Source organism: Lepidothrix coronata, unplaced genomic scaffold, assembly GCF_001604755.1.
Source record: "Lepidothrix coronata isolate B3197 unplaced genomic scaffold, Lepidothrix_coronata-1.0 Scaffold33, whole genome shotgun sequence".
NCBI lineage: Eukaryota > Metazoa > Chordata > Aves > Passeriformes > Pipridae > Lepidothrix > Lepidothrix coronata.
In genome coordinates, this window is record NW_016690213.1 from 1,030,016 (window position 1) to 1,053,714 (window position 23,699).

Consider the following 23,699-nt stretch of genomic DNA (forward strand, 5'->3'; position numbering starts at 1 on the left):
AGTTACTTTTAGTAAGATATAGTCACATCAAATCAATTTCAAAGGGGCAAGTTTAAAAATATTTCTTCAGGGATTTTTGAAGTATATAAACGTTTGGATAGAAGACCATTCAGATGACAAAAGAAAAATGTCATCTCTTCCATCAGATATAACACACTAGATTTAAAACCCTTTAACGTGAAAAAAAGAGAACATGAAGTTAATTTTGTTTCTGCATTTTCTACTGTTCTTTCAGGAACACCTTTAGCCCAACTTTTTCAATCACCTTTAAAACTCTTTTAGTCTTTGTGATCAAATCTGTTTCAAATAGCTGCTCATCACCCAAGCCCACTAAGCACAAAAGAAAATGTCTGACAGTTTGCAGCAAATGCTCCTGCACACCTTCCATGGAGTCTCCAAGGTGCCTGAAGAATCTTGCAAAAAGGACTTTAGAAAAAGATCCTGAAGTCACCCATCTGGCTCTACACAGAAGAATCAGCTGCCTCATTAAACAAGATAAAAAGCTGTTGCATAAACTGACTTTTCCTTTCCTCCCATGCCCTTCATTCTACATCCTGTTGCTCTCTCCTGTTGGGACACAGCAAAGCTGCAGAGCTGCTGCTCTGCAGTAGAAGAGCAATGATGTCGGTATGGATGGGCACTACAGCTGTCTCCAAACTTACTGCACAGGAAAAACAAACAAACAAAAACCCCCAACTAAACCCCTCACAAAAAAAGTACAGTCGTCCTTTAATTTTGTAAACACAAGGGACTTGGGATTCCAGAGCAAAAGAGCAAGTGCCTGGGGGGGGAGAAGAAGAGGGGGGAAATAGGAATCAGAGAATATTAATTTTAATCAAGCCCAAAAACCAAGATTACAATTCTGGTTCTGTTATTTGCTTTGTCTACTCTTATTAGACAGACAACAAAAAACCCTGCAACATATGAATCAGTCCCCTACAGAGGATGCTTTACCTCTGCTTACAAGTCTTCTGGTTACATCTTCTGAAAATGCATCTCTTTCTAGATGCATTTTGCTGAACTGAACTGATCAATACTTCAGCACAGAATCTCAGAGTAGTGAATACAAACATTTCAAGTCCAAAACAAAGGTACCAACTATTAAATATACTTCTGTAGCAGAAACAAACAGCAAGCCTCTCAGCCAGACCTTTAAAAAGGTAACTGTATGATTATTCAGAGTATTCAGTACTTCCACTGATCTCCTGAGAATATAACAAATAAATATTAGAATAAACCTTACACCCTTTTTATTTAATAGCCTGTCTCCCTAAAAAAAAAAAAAAAAGGGTTTGTTTTCTTTATGTTTGCAATACTTTTGCTTCCTATCTCATTTGCCTATTTCTAAGGCCTTGCTATTAGTATTGATCAAAAACATGGTTTGGGTTAAAACTCCCATTGTTCTTCTGTTGGCAAATTCTTCTCTATATCCTCTTACATTATTTAAAACCTTCTCTTTCTTTCATAAGTGGCATCTTATCCCAAAACTGATTTGAGAAATACAAATCATAAAAGGTTTTTACAGCTGGATAGTTTCCAGATAATTTAGAAAGCTGATGCTGGGTTTAAGTTTTCCAAAAACAGTATCGGAAAATGTGCCAGTTAATGCATTGAGATACAGCAATTATACTTCATTAAAACAAAATAAAAAGTCCCTAGTTGTCTGTGCACTTATCAAGCATCTCAACATTGAGACACTACGTTCAGTTCACATTTCTGAGCGTGCAGATTAAGCATACCCGATTGCTTTCAAATTCTGAATTCACAACTCTTCTAACCTGCTAGGACAATCTTATCTACACTGGATTTTTATATGCTGTTGGAGAATGAGGGGAGCTTGATAGGCACAAGGAGATAGAGGAGTAACAGAGAGACCATATGAAGAGAAGAAATGCAGGGAGACCTCCTCACCTGCACAGACCTTGCCTATGCACTGGTCAGGAACAACATTTCCTTTTGCTATCTTTAAGGGATTGTTGACTTAGCCTTCCCAAGACTCAGGCGACTCCAAGGAAACCAGGCTGTTTCCTCTGCAAGTTGGAGGAAAGGTGTCTCAGGCCTAGGGGAAGACAAGGGGCTTTGGAAAGAAATCGGCTCTGCTTCTGCCACTGATGCCACTCCGGCTTTTTTCAGGGAATTTCTGTTGTCTGTCAGTCCTTTCCTACCAGTCAGATGATAGCTGGATTTCATTAAGGCCAATTTCTACTTTTTCATCCAAAAAACATTATCCTTCAAACTCTGCCAAAAAACCTCATATGTTTTTTTCTTTTAATGCAGTAACACTGAACAGTCTAAAAACTTTAAAAAAACCCAACCCAAACAAAAACCAAAACAGTAACTTTTAAATCTCATAGAAGTTTTGCTACAAAGAAAGGCCTCAAGTCTGACACACATGTTATTTGGAGGGAGATCCATCCAGAGTTTTTTCTGAAAGCTGGTACTTCGTCCTAATTCACAGCAAAGACCTTTTCTGCTGCCAGTTGCCAGGGAGATTAGAAATACTATTCAGGCTTGGAGGGATCTTTTGTCTCAAGCTCTCAAAAAGCTCTCACTGAACATTTAAGGCCTTCTTCATTTTCTGTCATTTTAGGGGAGAAAAGGGAATGGAAATTTGTTATGGAAGGAAAAACAAGCATCCACAGAGCCCAATCATTTGCACAACAACAATAACCTCAAAAGAACAGCTCAACACCACCTTACCACCAAGAAAAGAAAACAACTCCAACACAAAAGAAAATCTCCCTTCAACAAGTCGGATGGGGTAGTTTGTATATTCTTTCTTCTAACAAGAGGCTATAGAGGACACACAGAATAAGAAAATACTGCAAGGATTCAGGCTTGCTGCCACCAGCATCAAGAAAAAAAAAAAAAAAAGGAAGCTTAAGAAGAGGTGAACATACTTTGTCCTGTTATTTTCTTATGTAAAAAACATTTAGGACAGAAACTCAGGTCATTTAAAAAAATGAAACCATAAAACCTCCCCCCAGTGTCCTAGATCTTTTGTAAAACTTAATAAGCAACTGCTGAAACAGCCAAAATGATTGAAAGGGTTTCAGTAATCCTAGCCTTTCAGTGTAATGGCAAAACTTCTATGCTTATTTATATTAAAGATCTGATCTTCCCTATCAGCTGCCTGCAAAAAAAAAAAACCAAAGAAAACAGACAACAAACAAAATAAACTTTAAGAAAAAAATAGCTTGTACTGTATGAAGAACTACAAAAGCTGTAGGCTGTATATTTTAACTGGTCTGCTTAAGTTCCTGAGAGCTCTTTTAAAGCCAGCATTTTATCTACGTAAACTTAACCAAAGTTTAGAAAACCATTTACCTAAATGCATAGACACTAAAGCCATTCTTTTTACTTTTCAAATTTCTAGGAAAAAAACAAATACAAAATATTTCAGATTATTTTCCAGTGTCCTTCAGTTGTGTTCCCTGTACACAGAGTACAGGCCTATCTAAAACTTCACTTAAGTATTATTTGAAAATGTACATAAACACCTGGAAAAGTCAGCAGATAACAACCATAAATATTTTGTTGCTTATTCAACAAACTATTTGTAGAAATTGCATGGCACACATCATCCTATGATTTACAACTTCAGCAAGCCACTTAGGCTACTCCAGCACAGCTCTCCAAGGCCAAAATAGTAAAACAAAACAGTCATATAAAGTATTTACAAAGTAGAGCTGCTTTCTTACACGGATAAGCCTTTCTGCTGTCACTCGTACCTGCATGAATCTTTACCAGAAAACTTCAGCCTAACACTCCACTGCCACTTGTAAATAAACAAAGAATGGCAAGCATCAATATATTGCCATTTTCTGATTGAGAACAACTTTAAAGCTTACCCAGACTCCAAGCATCTGCAATGTACCAGTTTTTTCATTTTAATTAACCTTAATTAATCACGTTTCAGCTAATAATTAAAACTTACAAGTTGTTTGTTTTTACAAGCCTTTCTAAGCCAAATTATCATTAACAAATTACATTATACTGTATAAGCAGAATAACCAGCAGCAATTCTGAGTTAAATGCCACAAGAATCACCAACTGATTAAGATATTTTATTAAAATTCAAACTATAACGTGAGCATTCTACTTACCATTTTCACTATGTCAGCATAAGCTGATTCAACAATCACTCCACGATTTGTTGAAACATATTCAACCAGTTCATTCAGTGTTGCTCTCTTAATTTCTTTGCTTTTCAGGTCTGAAACAGAGTCCATGAAGTCAAAGAGGACACAACACTGCTGCAGCTTCTGACAAAAAAGATCTTGCTGCTCATTGAAGGTGGCATCTATAAAAAACAAAAACAAACAACCCTTAAGTCTGCAGAAGCAAAAACAGGATTTCTAAATCTATGTTGCTGACAAAAATTTGCATAGCTACAACTGGGGTTTTTTTAGTATGGGGAATAGTATGCTCTATAGCCAGCAAATCAATAAGCAATATTGTCAAAACTGAAAATGTGTGTTTGAGCATGTTAGAATGGAAGACCCACCATTCACGACTTTTGGTACATGCAAGAAATAACAGACAAACATAGGGCAGTAAATATATTTACAGAAAATCAGTGCCTGAATTAACTTCATTTGAAATGCATTGACATTGATAAGTCCCAGCTCTCCCCCACCAAAAGTCATACACAGAAGCAGTGCATCATACTAACCTTTCATTCATCCGATTTGTCTCATTCTGTTCCCTAATCCTCTATTATGTAACCTGCTTAAAAGCTGTAAAATCTGCTTTGAAGGAACCTTGTCTTTTTACCCCAATGCAAAATGCTTCACATACTTTTGACATCATGTGATGAATGTTTCTCTTAAGAATCAACTCCAATATTTCTAAAGGATTAATCCTGAATGTTAATGCTTCGGTCTAAATAATTTATTACAATCTCAGTCATGTAAGGGTTTTCCAGATTTTTTGGCCTATTAAGACAATTTGTTTGGTTATGACTTGACATTTGCATTTTAGAGTGCAGTACCCCTCTAACCTGATATAAGCAAAATTTCTCCATTAGCATTTCACATTAACTCCAAAAAAGATGGATTATTAAGCACTACACACTTTAAAAATTTAATACATCCTTAACATGTTGTAACTGTTCCAAAGTTGCATGAACACAACAAAAGCAGTCGTGGTTTTAACTGAAAATTTGGTTTAATGTGCCTTTTGCTCTTGTTTTAATTATTTGTTGGGGGTTCAAAGTCACTTCGGCAATGTAGCATGACCTCATCTATCAGCCAGTTGGGACTTCACTTATTCTGTGAAAAAAACCTGCATTTCCAATTTTATCTCCAAATAAAGAATGCTCTCTCCCCTGAAGAATTTTCAAGATGGGTCTGTAGCCAGACTACATCCCTTAGCAATACCGCAGTGAGTGAATGATGCTAATAGCACTGATGTTCCATCACGAAGAAATTATCAAGACAAGAAAAAGGCAACTGCATTGGAACACTGAGTATGGAAAATCTGAAGTCTCACTTTAAAACCTGAACAAATCACAAAAAATCTCTCATGCTTCTCTTTGTTTCAGAATGATTCTAATTGAACAAACTTCATTTGAAGATTGCACCTTTACCAATTCAGACACTCTTTGGTAATGCCAGTTTCTCAAGTTTCTTACCAGAACGCCTTTCATTTAGTGGCTGGAACAACAGGAGTAAAAACTTGGGTTTAGTATTGAGCAATTATCTGATAGAATTTTTTCATTTCCATAAGCAAAAAGTAATTGCTACAATGGACTGACACGCCTCCACTGTAATTCCAACTGCTCGCTCTGCCCTGAAAATTCCGACTCCAGAATACTGTATTGTATTCCCTTTCCCCACCTGACAGTTACGATCCTATTAGCTGAGCATAACAACTTCAGTGAGCTTTTGAAAAAGCCAGCAATTACTACTCCCTCATGAAGAACAATTCACTTTTGAATGTCAATTCTGCAATTTTAACCGCTTTTCTTTTGAATTAAAAACCTTGCAAGATGCTTATTTTGCTCAGATAACTACAAAGACACGAATTGTTACACTCTGCAAAATAATGAACATCAGCTGTAAAAACATTTGTAAGTTACATAACATTTCAGTTCAGATCTTCTAATATTCTAGAGCGGATTGCATGAGTAAGTATTGTATCATAGCAACAAAGCAATAACAGTGACATGCTGAGGATAAAATCCAAAAAGCCTAATTTAAGGAACCGACACAGGGAGGACAGCTTTTTTTGCCGCTGGCACCAAGCTGATACCCAGACTAACACAGGAGTCGAGCCTACTTGTTTTTCCTCGCTACAAACTTAACTATACTCCAAGTTACAAAGGTCTGGCAGTGAGACACAGCTAATACAGAGTAGTTAGTTGATGATAAAAAAAAAAATAAGCAAAATTTACCTAGAGATTTCAAAAACCAGCAGACAGCATCTGAATACTTCTAACAGTGGTGAAAACAGACTAAAGATCTAAGGTTAAAAGCCAGTAACAGGAATTCAGACAAAATAACTAAATCACTACCTTCCCTAGAATATCAAAGGAATTCCTGCATTAGCCACTTTTAGTTAGATACCAGAGTATCAGGGAATCTCTCTCCTGCCATGAATCAACAGTCCATTTCAGTAGCAACCTGATCTATCTCAATTAGATAAATTTCACCCAAATGAAAAACCGGCCCATAAATCTGTTTTGTTGTTCTTAAAACATTTAAAGCAAAACCAAAAGAAGTATTTTCTTCTACACACACATTCTTTTTTCAAACTTATAAAGGGAATCATAATTATTTTACCATCTTATTATTTTAGTGATCTGAAGGAAATTAAAATTATGTGCCACCATGATAGTAAATAAGGTAACAAGAGAGCCAGTTCTGTTATATCAGCACAACCTGGCTGCATGTGCTCAATCTCTGCTTGACACATTGCACATTTGTCCCAGGAATGTTATGAGAGGTACCATGGGAACCACTAAGTGACTGGGGAAAATTTGTTTGTCAGATAGCACTCTTAACTTCTCAAAGCCTTGTCTTTAGCTATCCCAGCACAGTGGAAGCTAGACAACTCTATCCCACAATAAAAATCATATCATAATAGTTTATTCTAGTTGTTTGAATAAAATAAACTGCACCACCACAATTGCATCAACACTGCACCTTTTATCTTTAGTAGTTTAACAATCCGTGACGTGATTTTTAAGCCAGTTTCCATCTAACATCTATCAAGATTTACACCATATATGTGAAATTCAAGATAATTGCTATTCTTCAAATGCCCTAAATACCATAAGGACCATAGAAGATAAATTAAGTTCAAAGTAGACAGTGGATGCCTCAATGAAACAATCCCAAATCAAGTAGGGTGGTGGGAAATCCTGAAGACAAAAACTTAACATCCAGCACCAAAAGAATTATTGCAAATTATGATCCACTTTAACCATGACTCTTTCTTGCCTCTGGTCATTTCCACGATGGATAGTAAAGTGTTTGTACCTGATTAAAACTGTTAATTTGATTGTTGCACTTCATAATACTGAAATTCTCAACAGACTATTTCTACTGTTTACAAAAACTCCATGATTACAGACACACATATCAGCCACAATATCAAGCAATAAAATTTACAAGGAAGTTGACCTGGTTAAACATTAAAACTGCATGATTGTACAGATTTGTCTCTAAATTGAATGCTCTTAAATTTATAAGGTCATCAATGCAAATCTAAGCATGAAATATTGAGTTAAGAGATGAATCTTTCCAGGAAAGGCCCGAACAACATAGATAGGGAAAGAGTTCACAACCAAAGAGCCACCTCACTGGTAGCTACAAATTGGAGCTACAAACAGCACTGGATCACTAGCCCAGGGACTACAATGATGTCTTCCTACAGGATATTTATCTCCTATGTTTACAGGCCTTTCTGCCAGAAAGAAAAGATAGATACTTCTCCTTTCTCATCTACTGTTTACCCAAGACCTTCAGTACAAAGCCAGAGAACCTAACATAATCCTTGCTTCAGCAGCAGAAACCAGACTCTAAAGCCATAAAACCTCTCTCAGCTACACAAATGGCAAGTTCAAAAATCATACTTTCCCTCCAATACAAAGTAAACCCTCTCGATCATTTCCGACAATTTTCCCTTTTTTTTTTTTAAGTATCTCTAATTAAATATTTCTACTTTTTCCTGAAGAAGCATATTTCTACTTTTTCCTGAAGAAGCTGACCCAGGAAGATGCAGAAGCCAGAGAAACAACCAATAAGTTTTTCCTCTGACAGCCTCTTAGAGCAGTTCATACATAGCCCTTTCAAGCACTTAGAGGACAATGACACTATGGAATAAAGTACCACACGTGCTGTACTCCTTAAATTGAACTTGGTGACAATCCTACACTTCTACATAATTCCCTGACAAACAATACATGACAAGGATCACGTTGCATTCCACTGTGCAAAGTTTAGCAATTAGTGCCTGTTGTCTGGCTACATTTCCTATGCTGTGTGCAGTCCTACTCAATGGTGGAGGGATCTGCTAGAGCAGAATGAAGCCTTAACACTGACATGGAGAGAGGAGCACATACATGTACTTTGAGACACCAAATCTTTGGGTTTGGGGTTTTCTTCACATCAGTAGCACTGTTGTGCAGCCTGATCTTTTCAGAGACACCATTAGTCTGAAAAGGAGTTGGTCCGATAAACTCTGCCCTAACCTACACAAACCAAGAACAGGGACTCCAATTTAACCTAAACTTTATTTTTGTCCTTGAGGGTTCTTGTGTACATTATTGTTGTGATCTCTCTTAGCATCAGTGTCACTGTTCATGTTACAGGCACAGTAAAGCATCTTTATGAGATGCAGTTTTGATGCAATTGATGTTACAGCAGGGGACTGAGCATGTTCCCAGGTTCTCAGAAATCTCCATCTGCAGCCCGACAGGCAGCAAAGCAGTTGGTTGGCAACAAGGAGAGGAGTGTCTCCCTGCCACCCCCTTGCCATTTATTCCTCCCTTCCTATTCTCTGTTCCCAGTCACATCCATCCATCAACACTGGCTCTGGAACTTGTCAGGCTCTTCCATAAGCTGCTTTAACTCAATAACATGGTCATATTAGCGAGGTTAAATGGTTTCTGGAGGGGCCTGATGTGCATCAGCTCTCACACAGGATGAGAGTCGGGAGCAGCAGCTCTGCAGTGAGCTGCTAAGTTAAGTTTACCATCTCCTGTGGAAGCACTTCATCCAACTATAAAGACATGAGATAATGTATAGGTAGGCTTTTTCAGTGAAGTTAGATATTTTTGGGGAATAATTTTGAGGGTTTTGTTTTATTGTGGGTTTTGGTTGATTTTGTTTTATATCACCTTAAGCTCCTTTTTAAAGAAAAATTTGTCCCCTATATAAAATCTCACGGTGTAGTTGGCTACACTGGTAGTGTATAACATTCCCCAGTAACTCCATACACCCGTAACAGATTTTCCCACAATTCCAGCTTTTGGTAGCTCAACAACCCAACTGAAACTGATGGGACTACTCAGATGAGCACTCCTGCAGCACTTTAGGCATCCAAGGAACCTTTTCATCAGATTTTCCACATAGAAAAAAAACCTCTGTTACCCCTTAGGAATAAGTACCATTATTTAGTAGACCAGGACTGTAGGTTTTTCCTCTTCCCCCTCCATTCTGGGTTCAACAGCATGCATTTTCAAATTACTTGTTACCCCAAAATCTAGAGCTGTTGCTGGGACTCTGGAAGGGGCTAAGTTCTTTTGCATGTCATCAGTAAACAGAGCTCTGACTTTCCAGGACAGATAAGGGAGTCAGACAGAACAACTTTATGCATCTTTAAAGTTAACCAGTCCTTCTACAATAGTAGGTTTGTTCACTAGAGAAGAAGGTTTGGAAGATAATGAAGTAAAATGGTATTTTCAATCACTTTTGAAAGGAAATTTATACTACCTATAGGAGATTTAAAAAAAAAAAAATACTTGGCACAGAACTAAAGGTACAGAAAGCACGTTGGTCAATCCTGTCTAGGACCTGTGGGCTCATACATTTAATCTCTTCATTTCAGAAATCAGAAAGTCTGCAAAGATGCAATCAAGATAACAAGCTGAGCTTCTCCTGTACTTCCATGTTTAGGTAGACTATTCTGCAGATGGTCATCAGGCAAGACTTGCACTGAAACATCCCCATAAACAATACTTCAAAACACAGTGGTACCCTACTTGCTTAACTATCCCTACAGCACACATTTCACCCAAGTTAACATACACCCTTCTCCCATCAATTATGCAAAGTCAAATTCAAAGTGGCAAAAACACCCACCTAAAAATCATACCATCATCCAAGTAAATATCTCTTTTCTTTTGAAATAGCTGAAAAAAAATCATAAATTTTGCTTATTAGAATATTCTGGATTTAAGATCAGTTTTGTGATACATGCCAGTGAAGGAAAAAAAAAAGAATTCACACATTAGATGAGAATAACAATCAACAGTGAATTTTATTCACACACTGCATTGTGGTTTACAGAGTTAGTTACAAGTCTAGGCTATGGATAATTTTGAAGTCACTTAATAAAAGTACTCCTGGAAAGCCATCTCACATCCAGTATCAGATACTGTTTGTTCAGAGAGTCTCATCTGCTGCTCCACATGGCCAGCAGTTGACCTCAACAAATCAGTCCAGAAAATCTGAAAAGCCCATGCTGATCTAACAACATCTGTCACAAATTCTGTGACATGACTTCTTGCAATGATAATAAACTGCAAGTGTCTTATCTAGATTATAAGAAAGTTTGGAAGACAGTACAAACAACCTCATATAGTTAAGAGTCTCCAGCTACTACCATGTTAAATCCCTTGATTTTAATTAAGTTTTGAATCAGCCAAGACACTTCAGAAAGTAAAAAAGTACCCTGCTGAAATGCTTTCATATTAATAGCCCTATTTCCTACTGTCTAATTACAGAAGACAACACGCAGTCAGATGCGAAAAGTAATAGAAATTATCCTCTTGGTCCTTAAAATGTTAGATAGCAAGACTCTAGAAACCAGGCCTGCCACAATTCACTTCATTTCTACCATAACTCCTCAAAAAGGAGAATTAAAGCACTACTGATTCTTTAAACAAACAAAAAAAGACTCACCAAGCATACCCACCATTGAAACAGGGACAAAAACCACCCTAAAGTCACCCTTAAAAAAGCGTACAACTTGAACAATATCAATGTTTCCTCAAGAGCATACCAGCAGTTCAAAATCTAACTGAAATTCAGCTCCATGCAACAACAATTATAAAGAAAAACAGAAAAAAAATTTTGTCCAATGACTTGACACAGTTGAATCAATGCTGATTTTGAAAGTACTGAGAAGTTGGGCAATTTGCATGTCGTCAACTATATGAAGTTTTGTTCAGAGTGATACTATATTTACCAGAACAGGCAAATAAGTTTCACTTCTTACACAGCTGAAGCATATGTTTTCAAAAAACTATTACCTTACTACCAAAACAATTACCCCCTACTCCTCTTGTATATGAAACAAGCTTTCTCTGATCAGTAAGTCAACTATTATGTTCCCCGATGCATTCACTTATGTTTTTGGCATACACTGCAACTGTATTTGCTGTCTTCATTTAAAACCCATCAAGCAGTTTCAGTGACTGATCATATGCCACAGCAGGCCTATTCTGAATATATCCAGAGCCTCTAAGAGCTCAACATTCTCTCCTGCATGCAAGACATTAGCCCAAATAATCATTTCACTGGCCTGACAAAGGTGGAATAGCTCATGATTAATAAGTAACAGTGATCTTAAAATTAATTTAAATTAGGAACCCTGACTCTTTAGGTCGATAAATCCTAGCATGGAATTAAGATGCACAGCCAAGTCATCAAACTGGGAAAAGGGGAGAGTAATTTATGTCTTGAATGGGAAATTGTTTCTCAGAAGATGTGAATATTGGATGGATGGCAAACTTTAACTTAAAATTACAGAAGTTGACACAAAGAATTAAAACTGTTTTCCCAAAACAGAAAAGACAACTCCTAAATAGCTTTTGTTATACTGAAATGCAACAAAGGTTTTTGTTATGGTAAAGCAGAGATGCTTTCAAGAAATCCTCCTAAGGAGAAGGCATAAGACGCTCAAAGCCCTGAGTATGTAAACAGGTCTCTCTTTCAAGTCTAACTCAGGTTACATACATTGTGTAAGCCACAAGGTGAAGGCACCCAGAGAGGCTGGCACAGGGCAACTTGTTCCTGCTACCTCACTCCTGTGCCAGGAAAATTCACCACTAGCAAGACCCAAGAGACCCTACAAAAATAAAATGGAAAGAGACAACAGACCAAGCTTCTGAGACTGTCAAATCAAAAAGATCAGAAAGGACAGTGGTATGATGCTTCATGTTCCTGACACAAACTGTTAATTATACTTTTCCCCAAGTGGAAGCACTTACCCTTAAGGAATACTATCTAAAGTATAAGAGTTCAACAAAATTTTGGATTGTTGCACATAATTTTGAAGATGCAATATTACCCTTCAGGCTGTGACAAGGAGGACTCAAGGAAGCATTTCACAACTAACCTGCTAAGAATTAAAGAATAACCTGAGCAGCTCTGCTCCCTATTTTACCTCACATTAGCTGTAGTCCTCTGCACCTACATTACCAGGGAATAAAGAGAGATGAAAAGCAGGTGACAAAAGCTGTGTGCCACACAGGCTCAGCTTAATACCCATTATACAGGGCTGCATTAAAAACATTTTTGATTCATAGGAACCTGAGCTCTCTGCTATGAAACCAAATCTATTTGCACTTTCTAAGTTTGAAAGCACAGAAATGGTATTTACAATTTTCATAGAATCATAGAATCAGACAGGTTGGAAGGGATCTCTGAGATCATCAAGTCCAACCCTTGATCCAACCCCGCTGTGGTTACTAGACCGTGGCACTAAGTGCCACATCCACTCTCATCTTAAAAACCTCCAGGGATGGAGAATCCACCACTTCCCTGGGCAGCCCATTCCAATGCCTGATTACCCTCTCTGTAAAGAATTTCTTCCTAATATCTAACCTAAACCTCTCCTGGCATAGCTTAAGACCATGCCCTCTTGTCTTACTGAGAGCTGCCTGGGAGAAGAGACCAACCCCCACCTGGCTACAATCTCCTTTCAGGGAGTTGTAGAGAGTGATGAGGTCTCCCCTGAGCCTCCTCTTCTCCAGGCTGAACAGCCCCAGCTCCCTCAGCCTCTCCTCATAGGACTTGTGCTCAAGTCCCTTCACCAGCCTTGCTGCTCTTCTCTGGACCTGCTCCAGCACCTCAATATCCTTCCTGAACTGAGGGGCCCAGAACTGGACACAGTTCTCAAGGTGTGGCCTCACCAGTGCTCAGTACAGGGGAAGAATCACTTCCCTGGTCCTGCTGGCCACACTGTTCCTGATCCAGGCCAGGATGCCATTGGCCTTCCTGGCCACCTGGGCACACTGCTGGGTCATATTCAGCTTCCTGTCAATCCAAACTCCCAGGTCCCTTTCTGCCTGGCTGCTCTCCAGCCACTCTGTCCCCAGCCTGTAGCGCTGCAGGGGGTTGTTGTGGCCAAAGTGCAGGACCCGGCCCTTGGCCTTGTTGAACCTCATCCCGTTGGAATCAGCCCAACTCTCCAGTCTGTCCAGGTCCCTCTGCAGAGCCCTCCTGCCTTCCAGCTGATCAACGCTCCCCCCCAACTTGGCATCATCTGCAAATTTGCTGATGGTGGACTCAATCCCCTCATCTAAATCATCAATAAAGATATTAAACAGAACTGGATATTAAACAGAACTTAAGTAAACAGAATTTTAATAAGTTCCCTTTATATTAAGTCAACAGCAAAACTCACATGTGACTGAAATTACAGTAGTTTATAATTATTAAGTGTTGATAATGAAGTAGGCCATAAGTGGATCTAGTGTGTGATATTATTAAGATTAAAAATTTATTAACTTGCATTCTTCCCCAATCATTTCCTCACCTTATGCAAGTATAAAATTAATTTTAAGTAAGATGAAGTTGCTCCAGTTTGACATCACACTAGAACAACCAAGTCAACATTACAAATCAAGTTTGTTTATGTTTTCCCAGAAACTGAAGGAACACCCATGTAATTTTCACATGGCAATATTTGTGCTCAGTGCAATATAAAAACAGCTTTTATTTGAAACCAAGGGGTAGCTGTTAAACATTTTGCAGAAGTACAGAAACTCATTTTGCCTTTAATTTAGCACTTAGCTATTTTAAATGTGAAGATGATGTACAGGGGAGTAATTTAATAGGAAATGTGTGCAAGAGGAAACATTCAATCTAGCTTTTCAAAAAGGAAGGAAAAACCGCTTCTCCCCTTGAATCCCTTCGTAAATCCATGTGGAAGTTACAAGTATTGGATATAATTCCTTGGATAAATAGATAGTTTACTAATTGGTTGAACAAATGTTTCTTACTTTTCAGTCTTCTCAGATAAATAATATGAGATATTTTATAGTTCTTCCTATTGTAGCGTTATTATGATTAAATTAGACAGGAAACACAGGTGAAATTCTGGGTTTGCTGCTGTTAGTGACCAAACTCCCACCAACCTGACTGAGAACAGATCATCCTGAGCAGACAAATATTCAGGCACTTGCAGGATCTCTTTGCCTACTTCACTTTAATTAAACACTTAGCCTCATAAGTAAAAGGTTGAGCTACTTTTTCATCAATTTTAACCATGCTCTAGCAGCTATGTTCTATCAAAAATTGTAAACATCAAGTATTTAGTAATGAGGGATCCTACACTTGCGCATATTCCCTTTTGGCAAAATCTCTTGGCTATTTTTAAACTCAATTTACAACATTTTCATGTGCTGGGTTTATTTTGATCCTGCTTCTTTCTCTTAAGGGAATGTACACAGAGATGAATTACCAAATTGTGTCCTTCCTGACTTTATAGTGGGACCAAGCTTATGCCTCTCAAGAGGGTTCTGACATTTGCACCTTAATTTGTCTTCTCAAAATAAAATTACTGCTTTTCTACAGAATCCAGTGATGCTGAAATACACAAGTTTACTTCACATACATAATTCAAAATCAAAGTTAAGTTCTCATTTGTTGCTGTTACATACATGTGGAACCAAAACTTATGCTGTTAGCAAGACTTCAGTCTTTTATGTAGGCCATATTTTAAGTAAGTATAGAATTTTTAATAGAAAACAGGATACACTTTTGAAAAGTTTTACACTATTACACTAAATTAGAACTTTTCTTTTTAAACCCATTTCCCTACACTTTCCTATAAAATTTTACTTGGGAAGAAAGTAATATAATTAAAATTGTGTTATTTTTAAAAGGACCAACCATCTCCAGAAATAAAGTAACCCATTAAATCACTTCTAAAAGTTCATTTATTTACGCAGTGATGCACTCTGCTAATTCTCAAATACAACTACAGTAAAAATAAAGCTGTAAGTAAGTACCCCTTTGTACTCAGACATTGCTGTAACTTTTTATTCCTGCTCTTCTTCAGATCAGCCTTCATGGCCCAATCTATACTGTCCTTCTCTAAACTTGCTCACCCCACCTGCTCTTTCAGTTCTGAGAAAACCTACCATGCTGCTTTCATGCCTGCTACCCACAGCTTGTCAAGTCTCCAAGTGTGTGATCGTCTCAGATATAAACTTTTAATCGGTAATTTGAAACTCATAACATATGGAAAGTTTTTCTGTTATGGTAGGGAGTAACTTAAATGTCTTTTAAATTCTCAGCGTTTAAAAATCACTTACTAGAATTACAACATCTTCCTTTTGCAGCACTGTTCTTGAATATACACATGTGCAAGTAAACTTTTTCGTTGTTACTCACACTTTGACCTCCCAACTCCACAGCAAGATCTGTATTTTTCTTCTGAACCCTATTATATCAAAGGTGACAAAACCCACCAATGTCACCAAAGCTTTGCCTGGTAAGGTCAGGAAAAGCAATGGCAAAGAGATGAATGAGAATGAGACAGAAACCTTTTCCCAGTGGTACCCAGGCAACATAACAGCACGATTTTTATTTTTTAATCTATAGCCTTTTTTCACCATATCCATTGCAGCAACACAAGCTACGCTTTTAGCAGGCTACAGGTCTGCTAAATTCTGATCAGGCTGCTGTTTCTTCCCATAGCCTTCTTACCCTTAAACATTGAGCCCCAGTATCCTGCACATACATTTCACCAGTCTTTCCCAGCTTCACTTGCCAACCTCATCCCCAAAAGTATAGCAGCCAGAAGCAGTACTAGTAAACACAATGACTGAAAGTGAATTTCATGCTCTAATCACAGCCATTAAAGTTATGCTCTCCTCAATTTTAAACCTCAAGAAAAGACTCATTTGATGAACCAACTCATCTGTAATCGATTCCTGATGTACAGAACAAAACCCTAAGCCTGTGAAGTTTCAGGAAGAGACCACATGAAGTTCAAAAAATCTAAGGTTGCGATGAAAAGCTATGAAGAAATTAGAGGGGAATATGACAAGAAACATTTCCAGTCATTTTCACAGCTGACAGGATTGTTGAGACTCCCAACACTGAGCTCACTGCAGCCACTGGAGAGGAGATGGCTTCCGCCCTTTTTTCCTGCTCAAGCTTCTCTAATCAGCCCCCCAGTTCCATACTATCCCCTCACCTATAATGTACTTCTGGGCTCTTGCTTGCAGGAAATTACAAGTTTTCCATGGGCAGAGTTGCTGTGCTGCAGAAAAGAAACCCAAAGAAAACCACACACAGCAGCCTCCCAGAGCAAGGCAGATGGGAGCAGCACAGCACATCCCGAAGGATCTATACGTAACAGCATAGTAAATACTGACTCATCACTCTTGGTGCTGAGCTGCAACAGCTAGAACTGGACCAAAGAAGAATCTGGACCAAATTAGACTTTTTTTTCTTTTTAGTACCAACAATATACAATTTATTTTTTCTCTAGTCTTAGAAGCAGTTTGAACTGTTTTTTGCTGAAACTAAGAAAATTAGCCTGAGGAACAGTTCCAAATAAAACTGTCCATACTTGGCATGGAAAACTTCAGTACAAACAGTTCAGCAATGTTGTAAGCAGCTGAGAATAAGGTCTTGTGAAGGAAAACTAGGCAACCTTAACTATGATGAGTTCTGCTTTTAAGTCAGACATATACTATGAAATAGGCATCTTGTAGAGATACTTCACTGTTCATGACAGAAACTAGTTCAGCGATTATCTGATAAAATCAATGATTCAGGCATTAAAAAAGAAGCTGTCACTGTCCAGTTTCAAGCAGAGCATTTTGCCAAGGGAGTCTTATAAAACAGATGTTATTTACTACCTATTAGTCTAATTTATCTGCAGTTCCAACCTTCAAAATCCACGTGCTGCTATGGAACAGTAATTTTAGCCTGTTAGATTAAAACCAGAGTCAGGATGACAATGGTATAGAAGCTGAATTTTATGGCCTTCTCAATGGAAGTGTCTTTTTTTCATCAGAACACAATACATATCCCCTCAGTGCTTAAACAGAATATTAATCTGTCCAGAACTGTTGATATGACACCTTTTCAAAAGCACTGAATGATTTTAAGATAGATAGATATTAAAAAAAAAAAATCTGCAGATTGAAGTAATCATCTTTTGATCAGACAGCCTGGACCAATAACTAATTCCATTTGTATTTCCTGCAGCAGCTAACACTAAACTCAGCACCTGCAAAACTACTATCTGACTAAACTAGAAAGCAATGATTATGGAAAAAGAAATCTGATACCAAGCTGGCACACAGAAGATGTGAAAGATTTAAATAGAAAAGTTCATGTGAAGACTGTCAATAGGCTCTATATTTAGGAGTTGCTCTTGATGGAAGTATATTCCAAGACCAAAAATTCAAGTCTATGGATAAAAAAAGGTCAATTTGTTAAGAATTAAAGACTAAAATGTTCCACTCCATAAACCAGGAACAGTTCCTTAATATAGAAAAAAATTCAAACAGCTCGTTTTTCATGGAACTACTAAAGCTTTTTTATCTATTATAGGTTCTTTATTTCTTAAGATTGTACCTTCACTAAAAAGGAAGTTTTGACTATTTTATAGTACACTCTGCTGAGATTATACATAAGAGTTAAACCTAAATTCCTCACAGAACATCCTCATTCTTCATTTGAAATACAGATTCACTCTCAAGGAAAAACTCACCCAAGTTGATTGCAGTTGCAAGGGATGTTGAATACAAAAGGTAGAGGATGGGGGACTACAGAAGAGGAAATAACAATGACTCATGAGGGATAAAAAACAAAGTGCAAGTCTGAGACAGAAAACTCATTTCACTTACAAATATTTATTAAGGCTGTAGTAAAAGTAAACTATTCTAAAATTTTAAAGCACATTTTCCTTTAGGGAGCAAAGGCAACTTAATAGAAGAAGAAAATTCCTCTCAGCTGTTTTTAATTTCACTTACTTTTGTCACTGAAGCACAGGCTATGGGACTCAAAGTTTAAGGTTTTGAAGTGATCCTGACAGATTAATGAACATAAAAGTTTTACCCATAAGCTTATTAGGCCTTCCTGTAACATTTCCACAAAAGTATAGCGACATGGCAACCGGTTTTCAGTCAAACCTGAGCTCTCTCTCTCAAGGGTTTAAGTAAAGAAAAATACTACAGTTAACACCTGTTTTACAGCCTGTATTTGAATGCTGAAACTACACACTGGAAGGTCTTCTCAAAAATGCCTTATTCCAGTATACTTCACTTCCACAATTCTCAGCCCCACAGAGATCATTACAACTCTTGTTAGCCTAAGGCTAAAAGATTTCTGTACTACTTTCCAGTTCTTCTGCTGTAAGGGCCAGAGTTCTCTCTGTGGGGAGACAACTTAATTTAGAAGTGAGTACTAAGAATTTATTTTCACGTATATATTCTCTGAGCATGATACAGGACAAATGCCTGCAGTGATATGCATCTTCCCAAATGGATATTCATTATTGAGAAAAAACACAGAAAGGCATCAGAAAATGTTTATTCTTCCCAGCTGCAGTTGACATCTTTGGTACACAGGGGGGAAAAACAAAAGGAAAAGATCTATTTGCTTTACAACCTGACAGACCATATTAACTATATTAAATAAACCACTTTCCATCTGTATTTTTACATTCTTCTTCAACCAAAAATGACAGAGACAAGCACTACATCTACCGTAAAGAGTCAGATCAGGTTCCAAGGTCAAGTTATATCTTTTTCAAAAACAAAGGTAACTGCATATTCTATCACAGCCTGTTAAAACAACCTTCTATTGAGACAATCACCACTTCTTAAGACATTTAAAATAACACTTCCTTTGCCAGACTTCTTTAAACTCAATACTCTCAGAACTGTCCATGAAGTGATAAAATCCTACTGTTAACCAGCACATTATTTTGGCTGCAGATTCTTAAAAATATTTATATTATGTAAACTTTAAGGTAACAAAATGAAAAGGGAGATGGGGAAAAAAACCAACTTCAACTTCTAACAGATTTAACAACCTTTTTTTTTCTTTTAAATACAGTCACTGTGTCTCCAGTATTTCTTTTTCAGTTTTTAAATAATACAGTAAAATGTTGTTCTCCTGAATAACAAACACTTGAGAAAACCTGCTAAATTAACTGAAGAACACATTACTCATTTATTTTGAATATCCTGAGTTTGCCGAGTTTCTATCTAAAAAGAAAAGATATCATCACGCACAAAAACAAGCTGAAGGTTGACGACAACACACAACTTTACTTCCCCTCCTCTCAATCTCACTCCCCCAACAACACCTCCGAGGGAAGAGTACCTACTATTGGGGTACTAAGTGGGACTGTTACCCACTAGTAACAAATCTACTGTATCACTGCCAGAAGGAATACACAGCCAAATGAGGGAATTTTGGTAATGCACAGCAGCAGCACAATTAACTCCAGAAATAGGTACTTTTAAGATTATCTGTCTAAAGCCTTTGAAACAACACAACTCTGAAAGTGTGTTACACAACCTGATCTGACCATTTCAGTGGCAAACAAAACAGTCCCTAGAGAAAAGGAAAAATCCCACAACACTCTCTACACCCAAGAAGGTACTTCCTGAAGTGGATGGGTAGCTTTTATTTTTCTTCTGGACCATCTCTCCCCCCAGTACAATAGATGCAAGTGTTTTAGGCCAGTCTGACAAATCTAATGGGGAATTTTAGAATACTGCTTATACTTATTTTAGAATATTTTTGATTAAACAAGTCAATACTATAAACAAGATGAAATATTTACAGTAGCATAATACCAAGCTGCTTTTTCATCTAAAAACCACTATTTTTCTCCCAACAGAGGTTTGGAACACCTCAGATTTAGCCATTTATTTGAAGAGATCTGTAAAAGCAAAATGTCTTATTCTAAATACTTAAGTGTATGCTGAGTACCCGTAGGCATCAGTATAATGACTGTGCTTTCCTTTTTCAGCCCCTCCCTAGGTACTCTGGCTGGCGATTCTGTAGATGATACTACACTGGCAGCATCATAGCTAATACTGATTCCCACATTAACTTTAGAGAATAAAGCAAAGCTGCATCTTCCCAAGATGTATGTAATCAGAACAAAAAGTTACACAAAATGACACATTTACAGAGAGAGCAAACTCTTTCTAGAACCTTTTTTGGTTTCAGGGTCCAGAGAGGTTTAAGAGTCTCATATATCTGATGTCAGTGATGAGTAACAGATACCTAAGGAAAGAATTACAAAAAAAACCACAAACAAACATTTAAGAGAGAAAGGGAGAGAGGGAACATCAAGCAGGTGGAAAGAAATTATCCTATGTCCACAGCTACGTTCAGGACAAATCTAACATCACATACCCAAGGGAGAAAAACATGCAGAGGAGTGCTGTAAAATGGAGGACTTTCTGCAAACTGCCTGGCTGGGACACTACAGCTCACAAGAGTATATTTTGCCCACAACTTTTGTTCTGAAGCAGGTCTATAGGGTAAGTCTTTACATTTGAATCACAGATGGGATTTTCCTTTAAGAACTTAAGGCAATAAGGAAATTCAAACTACTATAAAATCCTGCATAACTGAAGAAATTCCTCTGCTGGTTTACGGCCTCAAATTTCCAAACATCTGAGCTGCTGATGCCATACAAAATTTCTCTGTGTTATAAGTAAAAAGCTGTAAAACCACACTCACAAAACTACAAGACTTAATAACACAGAGGTAAAAATTTAATATTAAAATCCCAGCTCAGCAAAGAACATAAACTTGGACATTTTGCTGATTTAAGCTGGAATTACTCCCTGAATAAAGCATATATGTTTAACTGTTTGCTGGGTCAGGACTCAAACTTTCTGAAGTCTGCCACCTATGTGTAATACTTATCAAGTGCCTTTACAAGGTCTCAAGTGTGGTTTTCTGAAAGTGATCTCCGAGGAAAATACACTGTCTAAACAGTATGTGAACAGCAGAAACCAAATCTTGATTTCAAACAAATTATCTTGGTTATAAATCCCTCAAATCAAACTAGTGCACCAAGACAAGACACAACTTCATACAGAAATGAAAGCCCAAAACAAGAGGCAAGAACATCCCTTGCTGTTGTTAAGACTAAGACTTAAAGCTGATGCAACAAATGTGTGAAAAACCCAAACAACCAACCCTGTCCTTGTTATCCCCCTGCCCAAGCTTATCTGTATTTAATAACATTTCTGCTAAGACCCAAATTTATGATTCACTTATATCTGCCACTGAAACACTAGGGAAAATGGACTGTGTTGAAATACTACAGACATGACTGTAAAAGCCACAAAACGCAAACTGAAAAATTACTTAATACCTAGGAATATTTTTAAAGTTTGGCATATCTCATTCAGATTTCGGATATTTGCTGCAAATAAGAGATATTTTTTTTCCCACCATCATATGATGCAGCTTCAAAAGCCTTAAGGCTTTAAAACTGGTGGGAGCAAAATTAACATGCTGGGTCACATTAAGGTAATCGCTCTCCTTTATTTTTCAGGTCCCTGACAAATGCTTTAGTAACAAGTTTGTAATCTCTGCCTAAAAAGTACTTTTTCTAATTTTTAAAACATACAGAAATCTATTCTGATGTTTAAAGATGTAGAAGGTTGCAGTGAACTTCGTTTCACTATTGTAACCTAATGAACTGAGCCTTCTTAGAGTTTAGCTGCAGTACAGAGGATAAAACCTTCGCTGTCTATCTTAAGTTCAGCATTCAGAGTTTTCATTCACTTGTGAGTGTTTTCATACATCACTGTGCAGGAGAAGGTCTCCGAGGCAACTCCTGAAGACCACCAAAACGCCATTCAAATACTGTCCCAAAAGCGGTGCGAAAGAACCGAGCAGCCAAACGCAAACTCTCTCCGGCAACTCGGGATACCATGGCACGGGCACAGAGTTCCTCTTGGCAAAATCCCCCGTGGGAGGAGCCACCGATCGCTCCCAGGTTTTAGCGCTCAATTCCTTGCCCTCCTGAACTCAACTTACCGTCTATATTTTCTTCGGTAAGACCTCAAAAAGCACACGAACTAGCCAGAAAAGGGGGGTGCCGACTCAGTGGCCGCAGTGCCCGGGACAGCGAGCGACAGCCAACCTGTGCGACGCTGGTTTATGTGAGCAGAGGAAGCAGAATTCCTGCCGCGGGGTCCCTACCTGGAAAGCATCGGGGGCAGGGGAGGACACGGCTAAAGGGCAGAGGGCGCGGGGAAGGGGCCAAGGCAGGGCAGGCGGTGCCGGCAGCGGCACCTGCAGCCGGAGGGCAGGGAAGGAGGGCGGGCTCGTACCTTTGAGCTGGGGCAACGGCGAGAGCTCCACGGGGCTGCCCTGGCTGCGGAACTGCGAGGAGCCCTGCGAGCGCTTCTGCCTCTGCGCCTTGCGCACCGATTTCCGCGTGAAGCCATCCACCTTCTCCGCCGCAGAGATGGCCGCCGACATGGCTGGGCGGCGGGGCGGCTCTCCACGAGCATATATTAGACCGGAGGAGAAGCGGGCGGGCAAAAAAGAAAGGGGCTTAAAACAAACAAACAAACAACGGGAAAAAAAAAAATCACCACCAAAAAAAAAAAAACCCCGAAGTCTTGGCTGCCCTCGCACGCCGCGCCGACGGGGAGAAGAGAGGCGCGGAGCGGGCTCTGCCGGGCGCTGGGAAGGCTCCCGGGTGGCTCCTCAGTTCCTGCTTCCCTCGCCGTTTCCTCCCCGCGCGGAGCCGGCGGGGGAGCGGAAGGGGGGGAAGAGGAGGAGAAGGAAAGGGAAAACAAACAAACAAATCCAAAGACAACTTTGCCCGGCGGGGCGGGGGCGGGCGGGCGCCAAACTTTCCCTCCCGGGGTCCCGCTTCTCCTCAGGGCAGGCGCGGCGCGACCCGCCGCGGGACGGGTTTGGCGGCGCCGCTGCCCCGCTCCCGCCTCGTTCGCTCCTCGTCCCCTGCAGCCGAGCCCGCTGTCATCGGCCGGGCTCTCCCCCGGGCTTCAGCCGCTCGCTTCCACACGCCCCTTCTTCTCCCCCTTCAGCCGCCGCCAGGAGCTCCCCGCCGTCATCCCGCCCCGTCCCGGGCCGCCGCGAGCGCCGCCGCCTGAGCCCCGGAGCTGCCGGGCAGCGGCCGCGCAACTTGGCGGAGCGAGCGGAGTTGAGCGGGGGGGGGGGGGGGGGGGGGGGGGGGGGGGGGGGGGGGGGGGGGGGGGGGGG

At 39.2% G+C, this 23,699-nt stretch overlaps 1 protein-coding gene across 1 annotated transcript in view; it reads right to left on the reverse strand.

The window, feature by feature from the left end:
• PPP2R5A (protein phosphatase 2 regulatory subunit B'alpha) overlaps positions 1–23,555 on the reverse strand; it is a 45,165-nt gene extending 21,610 nt beyond the window's left edge. The window contains exons 1-2 of the mRNA XM_017811661.1: positions 22,799–23,555; positions 4,107–4,303 (exon numbers count right to left, since the gene is read on the reverse strand). Coding sequence (XP_017667150.1) covers positions 4,107–4,303; positions 22,799–22,949 — 348 coding nt within the window. The 5' untranslated portion in view covers positions 22,950–23,555. The remainder of the gene's footprint in view (positions 1–4,106; positions 4,304–22,798) is intronic.
• Positions 23,556–23,699: the final 144 nt, after the last annotated feature.